Genomic DNA, 13,141 nt, shown 5'->3' with positions numbered 1-13,141 from the left:
TTCTGTTCTGTTGCTATTTGTACCGACATAAGAGAAAGACAACAGTAACGCCTTAAACAATAAAACATAATAATTCTAAATATTCTGCTGTCCTTACTAGATTAATGACATTACATTTAGTGAGTATACAGTTTCTATTATGCAAATTTTTATATGATAGTCTTACAAAATGATTATATGTTAGATTACATTGTTTCGCATTATCTAAATATTTATTTTTCAAATTATCAAGGGCCTTTGAGTGGTATATCGGTTCAGACGCGTAGGAATTTCACTACGAGTGGTTAAATATGCAAGCATCTGAACGAGGGACAGTCGTAAATCAGACGGTAAGCTACATTGAATAATTTATTTATTTTCCATTTAACATGTTCATTGAAATATCATGGTCAAGATTACGCTGGACTTATTTCATCCGAGAAGTAGTCAACCGGAAGCCACATTACTAACGTTATAATATTTTCCCGTTGTTTATCGCAACAAAAAAAAATACAGAGGGCGTATATGAAGACAGTCAATGTATATAATTTCTACAGGCACGAACAAAGATAACATTTTTTTAATTTAGGTCAAATACGCATAATCTTTACACTTAACTTTTGACAGACGTTTTTATTTCGATGGAGCAGATGGCGGCCTTTACACTCTTTCTGATATTAGCAAGCTGTAAGATTTATATCTATATATTTTAGATTTATTGTTTGCTCTTACTGGCCACTAAGGTCATATTATATTCAGAGTTAGACTCAAACTGATGTTTTTACAGGATATATTGGTCGTAAAATGACCAGATACAGAAAAAATCCTGTTAGTTTGTTGTTCCCTGTGTGAAATTTTTCTGATATTAATTTTGGGCAAATCTGGGTACACTTACTCAAAATCTCGTGTTTGTTTGTTGACTTGTTTAAGCTTCGCGTTTCAAGCGACAATGCGATGGCACGAGAATAATTATTGAACTATTCTAAACGTTAGCTGAAGTTGAAATTTCAAACAGGGAAGAAAACTTTAAGATTTCCATTCCAATTTTATTAAGCCTTGTCTGAAAGGATTAAATCATAAACATTATTAAAATATTGCAACAGGCCACAATGATATTTTTGCAGTGGTTACAAGGGTGCCGGCAGAAGGGAACACCAGGAAGTGCCTAATATGCCCAAAACTTGTCAAAGACCCATCTGAATGCACGGAGATACACCACTGTCAATCGGTAAGATGTATTTTAATATAAAAGAACATACAGCTTAATAAATTACATACAGTAATAATATCATGGTTATTATCACACTGCAGTGGATCACGCATGACGCTCTTTGACAGCCGAGTTCATCCTTGCAGATCAGTGTACAGTTTAAATCTACACTTTTATTATACACCTCTACCTATTGCTATTGTTATTGCGGACTAGACCATACGGCTTAACACTCGATCCACCACCAATTAATTCTCCTTGCCCGCTGGATATGTATCATGTGTGAAATATAAATTGTATTTTACACAGTTCACACAAATATGGTAGGTATACAAATAACTATTCGATTCACAGTGACATCTTTTATGAAACTTAGATTTAAAAACTTATGGATTAATCAGTTTCATGATTGTGATCAAACACAACAAATCAGATGTTCAAATGTAAGGACTATTCACAAAATCCAGCCCTTTGCCAATGAATTTGTAAAATTCCAAACAATGAAATCGATATGGAATTGTCATTTTCTTATATAAAACATATTAAATTATATGTCAAGTACAAATTTTAAGGTTTAATTGCGTAAAATACATGCATAAGTAGAAATAAGCAGATATTTTGGAGTCCTTGAAAACTAATGTATATCGCATCGGCTGGCATTCTCCTTCTCGTGTTTATAACATCTGCAAATACACTTCAATGTATGGGAAATTTATGAAACGGTGAACTCCATCTATAGTTGAATTGGGGAAATCATTGAAAAGACAGTCAGTTGTACTTAGTTAATTTAAATAAAACATTCTCACTTTTTAATTTCAAAATGGTTTAAGCACTGAAAGGTATCTCTTGAACTGAATCATTTTTTTAAAACTGATGCAATGACAGCCAGAAAACATAACCATTTGCAAAGGTTTATTCCTCTGTTGACCCACAATGTATATGAAAACTATGTCATGTTAAAGATAAAGAACATCACCCTTATCCTGTTGTATATTAACATTATATGTGATGTGAATGATACAAAAACATCAGCCTCAACTTAATCTGTATGAGCGTGTTTTAATTTTAATGTATTTTAAACATGATTCTTATCATGATGCATATGAAAGCAAATTATATTATATAAAACATAAGCCTCATCGTTACGTATATGAATACAAAACATGAGCCTAGTATGTGGACCTATTTTAATGATATCAATTTTAGTCCAGGTTTTGTGTAACCGAAGTATACCATCTACACGGTGAGAACCGGTTCAGATACGGTTGTGGAGGAGGTGCGTTTGTAAGTAAAATTTTACATATAGAAACCTTTTCACTAAGCATACACTTCAAACATTATATACAACAGATTATAATTGATGCATAGCTTTTTTTTGTCGGGTTTAACATCACACTGACACATTTATAGGTCATATAACGGCTTTTAAAGCATAAAGTCTATTGGAGGTAGATATTATTTGAAACCCGCCTCACAAACCTTTACTTTCACCTTTATTGAATTTCACGACGTCATAACTTCAACCACAACATGCCAATTATTGTTTTGGATGTAAACATAGAGCTGCCTCATGGTTACTACCAAATAGGGTTAGAGATGGTATAATCATTTGGTTTCTAGAACTATGTCACACTGCTCTCCTTAAGTGTTGATTTAGTAAAAAGCTCAACTGTTATAATTACAACTCGGAACCTCCGTGTCCAAGTGGTTATCACATGGCCCTCACCGATATGGGATTTGAAAACTTCCTCGGGGTGTAGAAGTCTGTCATGTTACGAAATCATCGGGCTGGCTTATGGAAAATGGGTGGTTCTTCCCTAGTACCGTCTGTGGCCAAAATAATACCCGGAGGAGCACCGGGGTTCTTTATTTACCATGAACAGCGGGAAAGTGACAGTATGACCTGTGATTGTGTCGTGGTAACGTTAAACCCGAGAAAAACAAAAACAAAAATATGAATCACATAAGTATTAAATCAGTAGATAAACAAGACATAAACGATGTGTAGAAATAGAAAAATCTCTCTTTTTAACTTATTAACTTATTCAGTACTTTCAGTATAACATCCTATTTCATTTGATATCATCTATTTATCACAGAATGCGATATTATGATCATACAAAATTCTATATTTTTAAAGATTAAGACTATTTTTGATTAAGGTTTAAATATTAGGAAACACTACCTGTCTTTCAGAAATATAAATTAAATATTTTGCAGTCTTCTAAACAAGAATGTAAGAACAGGGAATATGACAATCACCACCAACACGGACCCTCGCCGCCCGAACCCGTGCACGAAACATTGTACGAACACCATTGGGGTCGCCCTTTGTGCAGAGAATGTCATAATCACTGGAGCTCTCAACAAGATTCATGTTGTTAGTAATTACATCTCAATTAAATATTTTTGAACGCAATCTGTTTCTAGACTTCTTGAGACGAAAAATATTTTTAAAAACATACACCTAATGTTTCAGTTTGTTGTAATATCAAATTCATTTTTTTTTCTTTTTCTTTGGTTGTTTGATGCAAAGGTCATAAGGCCAATATCAAGTCTCTATATATGCGGTGTACACCTATTTCTACTCCTTAATTATTCCAGCCATTTGCGGAAAATTTAATATATCTACCGATTTTCCACAAACCAGCTTTACTGCCTGAAAAACGTACATAAGACTTAACATACACCTGCCGTAAATACTTCCTAAATCATTTGAAGACTGACAGTGACATCATGATTTCAACTTACAGCTCAGTACTTTCTTACAACAACACGTACACCCGTGAAACCAGTGACTCATGCTCCTCCGACAACAATGGGACAGTCACAGTGTAAGTATTGATTTTTTACTATCATTATTAATGTATGCAGGTAGTGCAAAAAGTTGGAGTGCCTTCTTTCATGTTTAAATATAAAATATATATATATATATTGAAATGTCTTTCATTGATATTCAGATCAAAATGGAAACATCTAGCTACATTATGCTGTTAATGGAAGTGCATCTACCATTTTAAGCTCGCCTATATCATACTTGACCCGGCATCGGCGAGGCCGAACGTTCCACGTCCACACCTTGGTTAAAGTTTTGATGCACTTTCATTTTATCTATAATATTTCGTTATGGATTTGCTTCCAACTTCAAATAGTTGCTCCTCATTGTAACCCATATCATATGAAACAGAGCCATAACTTTTGCTCCATTATTTCATAACGTATCACCCTTTTTACTTAAAATTTCAGTTTATAATTTAATGCTTTTAAACTTAAAATTGTTGTTCTACTTTATCGATAACATCATACGACACAATGTCGATAAATCTTTCACTTTGAATTTTAGGATATTTTTATGCATTTTCACTACATTTCTATCATTTCAAACAAAATAGTCCATAACTTTTATTATATTTTATTAATTATGTCCAAGTTTACTTACGATCTTAGTTTACTTTTAAATGTACATGTATGTTCACCATACTTCTGTTGAGAATAAACGGATTTCATTCAAACTTTAAGCGATTGATCCACATCATTACCAACATTCCATAATTTAGGCTATAACATTTTATGAATTATGTTACCATTTTACATAGAATTTCAGGTGAAAGTCATGATGCACTTTTTCTCACCACATAATATGACACATGGTGCATTACTGTTGCTGAAATATTCCATGAATAGTCTCTTTTATACTAAGCAATTATTTTGATACCGTTCACCCTATCTCGGTTATTACTAAATATATATTACTACAAAGTCTTAAACTATTGTCCAATATAGTCATACGCATTGTAGTCAACAAACACACCAGCTTCATGCCCTAGTTCACTATCTAGCACCTGTAACAGCGGTGCTACTGTAACAAAATATGTGTGTAGTAAATATTACTTCATTTTAAAGATATATTATGCTGACATTTCGTATTTGTACTATGCAGTGTGTTTGTAAATATAAAATAAACGTATTTGTCTGTTTTCAATGTATATGAAATATCTATTCAATGCACTTCAGTTAAATACTGAAATTTATCAGTGAAAATATCATTTTTATTTTTCACTGGTACGGAACTACAGTACACTTGAATGCGAAAGAACATGATTTATAAATAATAGAAAATTCCTTGCAAAATATACTTCAGTAAAGATATAGATGTATGAAATACTAAAAGGATTATAAATACATACATTTTATTATAATAAAATGTAAAAGAAATTAGAAAACGTAATGGAATTATTTACAGTTTTTCTACAAATATATCCTGACGTCACCATATTATGACGTCATGATGCCATGTACGTGACGCTGCGCGGAAAAAACTGGATATAGTTTGGTTAAAACCATTAAAAGCACATAATTAGATAGAAAATGTGTTTGTTTCAGTGTAAGATCGCAATGTGTGAACACCATAATTTACATTTTCACTCGTGGCTGCATTATAGTGTTCACTAGGTGAAATATATTTCGATCTTACACTGCAACAAACAAATATCCTATATATTTCACCGAGAAGTGAAAATATTAGATAGTTCATCTGTATTAACAAGGTATTTTTTATTTCAGCTGCTTCAGAAGCAACAAAAACAACCCCGATTATAACAACACCGACAAAAACAACAACACCAACAACAACTATTCCTGATGCATCTGCAACAACAAAACAAAGTAATCAATTATTTTTAAAATTTATTCATTACTCACCTGTCAGTTTCACGAAGCAAACGTATTGCCGGAACGTCGGAAAGGGTAACCTCACAGTTCTTGCGATCAGCAATTTCATAGGGCTGCCTCTGGTCTTATGTTATTTTCTTTATGTATACGGTGCTTTCATTGCTCTGTAATTTAAAATCAAATGTAAAAGCCCGTGAATTAGTGAGATATGTTGCGTCTCAACGCAAGTTTGGGATAACGTTAGTTGTGAGGCTGTAGCTGGTGTCGGCCCGGTACGATTTCTTCTTCTTTGATGTATAGAAGAACAAGCACATTTGGATAAATATTTTGAAGTTCACAACAAAATTACAGCAAAGACGCTCTGTATTTTTAAAGATTAACACTTTCCCAGAAAACCAATATCACCGACAATGAATTTTTACTTGATTAATGTTGCCAGCTGTTTTTAAGATTTTGAAGTTTTATAATGTTCTGGAGGAACAAATCTTTATAAAGCTGAATATTGTACCTACAGTTTCTGCAGTAATTTCCTTTCGCCGATGTTGAAACTGAAACAGATGTAATTTTGCCAACACATGTCTAGCACGGCAAAAATACGTATGAACTTTATCTGAACTGATTAGGAGATTTGACTTTAAGACGAAAGAGCATACTAGTATGTGATTTTATTGTCAACAAGTTTGGAATACCCTTACAATACAAATACATGCCGTTTTAAGGTCGACGGTTTGACAAAAAAATATGTGGATCTTGTTTACTCTCTATGAATTGTCTATATTTAACACAAAATATTAACCTACGCAGATTTTGTGGTCACTGTTCCCACGACGCAGACGAGATTGCAACCTTGCATGGACTTCGATGACGTCACATTTTCCTGCGCAGATATGAAATTTTTCGGATATTGTAATCCCGACGCTGGTGCTGGCTACGTCCTCGCACAAAAACGATGCCGTAAAACATGTGGACTTTGTTAACATTTAAGTAATTTGATATAACATATTAAAAGAAGACGCCTATAGCTAAAAAAATCAAATTACCGGTATCATTGAAGCCAAAAATTGCAAAACCTCGATCCGTAAACAGGACGAATAGTGTATTAGATATTTCACACCCTATAAACGACTGTACTCCCCCTCTTCCTGTTGCGACCGATCAAAACAATAAGCTGAAAGCTAATAGTTGGATAAAACTATTTTAAAGTGATTAATATGCTTTATTGGGATGTTTTTTTATATTTTATTGGAAGCTGAACATGATTTATTTCCTTATGTTATGTGTTAGTCTAATTACAGATAAAATTATAGCAAAAAAACTCGATTGATCACTGATTTTGTCTAGAAATTGCACATTGTCGACGTCAAAAATACATATTTCTTGCTTGAAGAATGATCTACATATAAATACCACTGTTTCATGGATAAAGAAAGAATACTAGTTTGGTAAAATTAAATAAAATCATTGCTAAAACCTCCAGTTTGTTTATAACCGTCAATGAAAGAAGATTCGGTGCGATGTCCTGACTGTGCGCATGTTTGCTTGCGGTACTGTACAAATGTTTGCGACTTTCGTAAAAACAGACTGTATGCCTATAAGCAACTGCCATTTATTAAATATCGGCTGGTCCCTTGCTCCTGTAATATTTCTACATAATATATCCCGCAAAAACGAAGTTTGAAGGAGGAAGGGTATATAGGAGTCGCTATGCGGTCTGTCTCTCTGGTCTGCTTGTATGTGTGTCCTCATACATTTGGTCCTGCAATTACTTGGATTTGTTACAGACGCAGCGCCTCATCATTATCTTCTTCGATAACAAATAAATGGTAAAATATTGAAAGCAACTTCTTGATGAAAGAAAACTTGGATTTTTTTTCCATTTAGAGACTTTCAGTTTTTATGCCATTTTTGGGCAAAAGTGAACCTTCTCCTTTATTTACAACTGTATATCCTTTATATTTTATAACATCCCCATAATTTAGTTGCTATCCCAGCCGAACCCTAATACCGCATAAAAACAGACAGGTCACATATCCACGTTTTCCGGATAAATGACGTTACTCGACCACTTCCGGTTTAGACGTGCAGAACTACATCAACCCACTTCTATGTTTTTCCAGACTGCATTTGGACTGAATCTGCAGAACTATCTTAAAGTCAATGTCACAATGTAAAAAAGGGTCAATTTTTCGTGTCCGGGCCACAATTTCTTTATGAATTAAGGCATTCTGAAATAACTTGGCACAAATGTTCACCATCATAAGACAATATGTCGCACACAAGACACAGTTCCAAGCTCCAAGGTCAAGGTCACACTTAAAGGTCAAATATTTAAAGACTTAAGTCGCAAAATGGAATACAGTGTCAGTCGCAAAAAAGAGTTCAGATAAAATATCAAAATTGGCAAGTCGGCATACAGCGAATGTTTTTATCGTCTAGATAAAAAGTAATTTCTTTCAAAAAACGCAACAGCTATATGCAACATTTTATTTACACATGTTTATAGAGTATGCATGCTAATGTCAGAAAACAACATGATTGCAAATCAATTTGACATGGTATTCACCAGTTTCATGGCTTGGTCGAGGGAATTTCCATGCAATGAGTGTGATCAGTCAACATTTTGTAAACATTACCTGTCTGTTTCATCTGTTAAATCACCACATACACATATTTATGTTCAACCTATCGTAAAACTTAAACACACACACTGGCTAAAGCAAAATAATTAATTTGAAGACGATTTCATACCTTTGGCCTGCCAGTTGTTTGTTTTGATAGGTCGCAACAGGAAGAGGGGGAGTACAATCGTTTATAGGGTGTGGATATTTAAATCAGATCCTATTCATATAATTGCAACACTGCCGATATACCGTATAATTGAATCTCTTCTTGTTTAATCATTTTATTAACCTTTAGCCTGCTGGCGGCAAGTGATTCTGCCTTTGCGACCAAGTGATTCTGCCTTTGCGACGACTGCAGACCAAGAGCAGCTGATCATGGACAGCATTGTTCGCTTTTTAGTCAGTAAATTTTCAGTGGAAACCCCTTTAAATAATAAATGGTATTGCCCAAATTGATTGATGGACCAGTCCATTCTAGAAATTTAGCAGGGTAGAGGTTAACTGGAACATTTTTGTTTTAACAGGCTTCACTAGAATACTTTGAAAAAAAAAACTTTCATGAAAGAATCGTAACACTAACGAAATGTTAGTTGAACTAGTTATTCTCGTTTGCCTTTAATTTGTTTACTTTTTACATATGTACAATATAAAATTAATAGCTCTTATTTGCTGTCTATGTTGTTTTCAGTTTTATGTAAAATGCATTCTTGAACTCTAACTTAATGACCCCCACAAACACTTACAATAAGTCGGTGTCACCTACTGACAGCAGGCAATGTAATACTTATAAAAGTATACTTGATTAGAAGGATACTTAATTACCAAGGGGCCTCCGTGGCCGAGTGGTTAAGGTCGCTGACTTCAAATAACTTGCCCCTCATCGATGTGGGTTCGAGCCTCACTCGGGGCGTTGAATTCTTCATGTGAGAAAGCCATCCAGCTGGCTTACGGAAGGTCGGTGGTTCTACCCAGGTGTCCGCTCGTGATGACATAATGCACGGATGGGCACCTGGGGTAAAGCTGGAAAGTCGATATATGACCTATCATGTGTCGGTGCGACGTTAAATCCAATAAAAAACTTAATTACTAAAACATTCTTTCCTTTTCTTTTTTTTTCTTTCATTAGCATCTTAAGAATAGTCCTCATTTTTCTTTATAACTAGTTTCTCAAAAAGTTAATATTCATCAATTTATTAAAATATTCATTATTTTCTAACATTAATTTCACAACATTTTAGCTGAATGCCAACGCTTAAACTTTTTCTGGTGCATTCTCGTTATTAACCCCGGTTGACACTAGTACAACACTACGCCAGGCAGTCCCAAAGGGTTAGCCATACTTCGTCATATGAGCCGCACCATGAGAAAACCAACATAGTGCGTTTGCGACCATCATGGATCCAAGACTGCCCGGTCAGGATCCATGCTGTTCGCTAACTCTAATTGCTATAGGCTTTGAAAGCGAACAGCATGGATCCTGGCCAGACTGCGCGGATGCACAGGCTGGTCTGGATCCATGTTGGTCGCAAATGCACTATGTTGGTTTTCTCATGGTGCGGTTCATATCTAGACTTTAACCAAGGCAAACACTAAGTAGACACTATGTTGGACACCGGATACTAAGGAATCTAGCCATATAATCTTCATTCTGTTAGCCTGAGAGATCATTGAAACTATATTGACATGCCCTTAACAGATCGGGTAACTGTTTTCTAATCTGTCTATGGTTGGAGCTCAAGAATTTCTCTACGTTGTCATTAGGCCAGATACTGCCAAAAATTCAGATATGAAACAGAAATTTTAATTAACCTAGTTCTGTGTGTCATATGACACTTCTTATCTTAGATCACCGTATTAAAGCAAGCTCTTGGAGATATTTCAGCTAGTCAAGTCTCTTTGGGATAATTTGTTTATGTGCTTTTTGATATAATTCTAATGGACCCACCCTAACCCTAATACTTAAATGGCTTGCTTGATTGTCACAATACTCAGGAATAAATAATACTATACTATTTGCCAGTTTATTAAATTTTGACGTAAAACATATGAGTAAATATCTTTCATCTCGGTCAAGGAGTGCTAGTAGTCCGTAATGTTGTCCTCTTATTTCACAAATATCCGAAATATTGACATGTGTCATGTAATGTGTTGCAGCAAGAATGCTTTGAACTTTTGCAACTACGATTTCAGGCATTTTCCAGTTGTTGATTAGAAATCATTTTCAGTTTAGAGATAACACTGAGACGGTGACATCGGTTAAACACCAAAACAATATCTAATGAAACAGGCATGCAACCTTTGAAGATTGGAGTATTGTTGAGGTACTGGTCTAACCCAGATTTCAATCCCTATGTCACTGTGCTCTTCTATAGGGCCACACAATATAGGCTACTGGCATTCATCTTAAGACGTTTGACAGCTGTATCTCACATACATCTTTTGTTAATCCGAAACCATTTCTGTGTAAATGAAAATTTGACACCCCGTTGACTTACTGACAAAAAGCAATAGGAATTACTACTAACCACAAGCGTTGTTTACAAATCAACCGACAAAAGGTAGAATATACACCATCTTCTTACAAAAGACGCTTTGAAAGGGAATAAGAAACAAATATTAGTCTGTAATGTTTGTTCATTTGTTTGTTTTTCAGACGACGGCGTCAAGCAAAGCCAGAACTTTTCACCCGCTATTATTGTAAAAGACTATATATTAAACTTACGAATATGATTGTTGAGACGTTTGTGTTACAATTTAGTCTGTGACGCTACATAATGCTAATACTGGAGATGAAACATCTGTTTATAAATACAACGGTCTGTCCAAACCAATAATGCCCTGCATCATGTCGAGAAATAGTCTGCGGCTAAATATCAAGTAATAAGTAATTTTATTGTCGAGGTTTTGAAAGTTTTTATACTCCGAAAGCATTCTCTGTGTCTCAATTAGTTGTGGAAACATACGTACACTATCTCAAGTGTATTCATTTATTTTCTCAATTATGATCTCCCTTTGAAGCAAGAGTTGTCGTTATTTTTGATCACAGGTAAATCAATGATCTGAAAAGGTTGTACAGTAGTAAATAAATTTGCTATATGTTCTATATAAGATTAACAATCTTCTAAGAGCTGTAACACATAGCCAGGCCCATTTTAAAAATACTAGCCTTATGTTCTTAAATGACCTATAAACCACCAAAGAACACCAAGAAAAGTAGGGGTCACGATCTTCTAAGAGAGATTTTTTGTCTGACAGGTCAACACAATGGAATATCTTCCAAACTGACAGCTAAAATGTGGGTATGAACACATGAGTAATAAGGTTTGTTTACATTTCTGTAAATGCAAAAAAACTCCTTCAAAATGCTACCAAAATGTCAAGTATAGGTCCACAATGAAATAAAAACAGGAAATGGCTTACATAAAACATGATAATGTTACTTTAAGCTGGAAAAAATGTTTTATTTAGTACTATTGTTCCAAAAGGTGCTCGCAAATTGAGTCTTTTTCAACCATATAATGCTAATAATGGTGATATATGACCTACAATTATGTCCATGTGACATTAAACACAACACAAACATAAGTAGAATCTTAAACAAAATACATGTTTTGTAACAATTTGTATTTGAAATTAGAAATCAATGTCTCCCTTTTTCTGTTATATTTCCTTTATTACTTTGAAAGTCTGAGGTTCAATATCAAAATTACATAATTGGCTAATTCAGGGATACATTTTCCTTTCTGTAAATCTCTTTGTTTGTGTTTTTTATGCTTTCATTTATTCTTATAAGATAATATCAAAACTTCCCTTATGAACATCTTTCTTCAATTAACCATCAATGATATTATTATATCATAAATGATAATTGTTTTTGTTTTGTTGATGTTGTTTGGTTAAACGTGGTTAAGTCACGTGTCAGGTTTGCCAGCAGGTGGTTGTGGAGAAAAAGAGCCAGCTGTACTCCTGGCTGGGGGACACCTGGGTAGAACCGTACGTACGACAGCCTTTTTACAAACATACTATAATATACAATGTTAATAATTATAGATAATATATTTAGTTATTTTATAGTTATTTATACTGCAGTATTAAAATTACCGACCGTATACACTACCATATAATAAATAGAGGCTAATGTCGAATGATCTTGTTGAAAAGTTTTATCATCAAGACTGGTGTGTTTTTTTAATCAAGCTTTATTGTTACAGCTTTGATTTTTTATGTAACTTAAAGTCTGCACATTTAAAGCAAAATACTTTTTTCCATAAACTACATCTCATTCTTACTAATATGTCGCATCTTGTGATGGAACCCTCTTCACAAAATGTAGTGAAAAAAAACCAAAAAAAAACAATTTAAATGTTGAACACTACAGTTCCATAACACCATTACTTTTCTTGAGTCCTAATGTTTTCCTAAGATCTTAATCTTTTCAGCTTTGAAGACACAATATGACTATTTTTGTTTAATAAATCAACTTTCTCAGAATCTTGATGAAAGTCTATACACACAAAATGTCCAGATTTCTTATATTCTTTAAATAAAATGTTTTTTACATAGGCCACCACTTCCACAGTATATCTTGCAGCTTGTTCCTTCACATGGCAGATATATTGTATTCAAGGAGATACATCAGGAGGAGGTACATCAATCTGTA

At 34.1% G+C, this 13,141-nt stretch overlaps 1 protein-coding gene across 1 annotated transcript; it reads left to right on the top strand.

The window, feature by feature from the left end:
• The first annotated feature begins 559 nt into the window (after positions 1 to 559).
• Positions 560 to 11,213, top strand: LOC123549980 (serine proteinase stubble-like). Its single transcript, XM_045338426.2, has 8 exons — positions 560 to 666; positions 1,104 to 1,207; positions 2,396 to 2,473; positions 3,410 to 3,569; positions 3,943 to 4,023; positions 5,753 to 5,854; positions 6,665 to 6,844; positions 11,135 to 11,213. Exons 1-7 carry the CDS (start codon positions 621 to 623, stop codon positions 6,835 to 6,837), a joined length of 744 nt encoding a protein of 247 aa, XP_045194361.1. The 5' UTR covers positions 560 to 620; the 3' UTR covers positions 6,838 to 6,844; positions 11,135 to 11,213.
• Positions 11,214 to 13,141: the final 1,928 nt, after the last annotated feature.

This window comes from Mercenaria mercenaria, chromosome 6 (assembly GCF_021730395.1).
Source record: "Mercenaria mercenaria strain notata chromosome 6, MADL_Memer_1, whole genome shotgun sequence".
NCBI classification, from domain to species: domain Eukaryota; kingdom Metazoa; phylum Mollusca; class Bivalvia; order Venerida; family Veneridae; genus Mercenaria; species Mercenaria mercenaria.
Note: the sequence above shows the minus strand (reverse complement) of the source record. Positions and strands in the feature narration are given on the sequence as shown.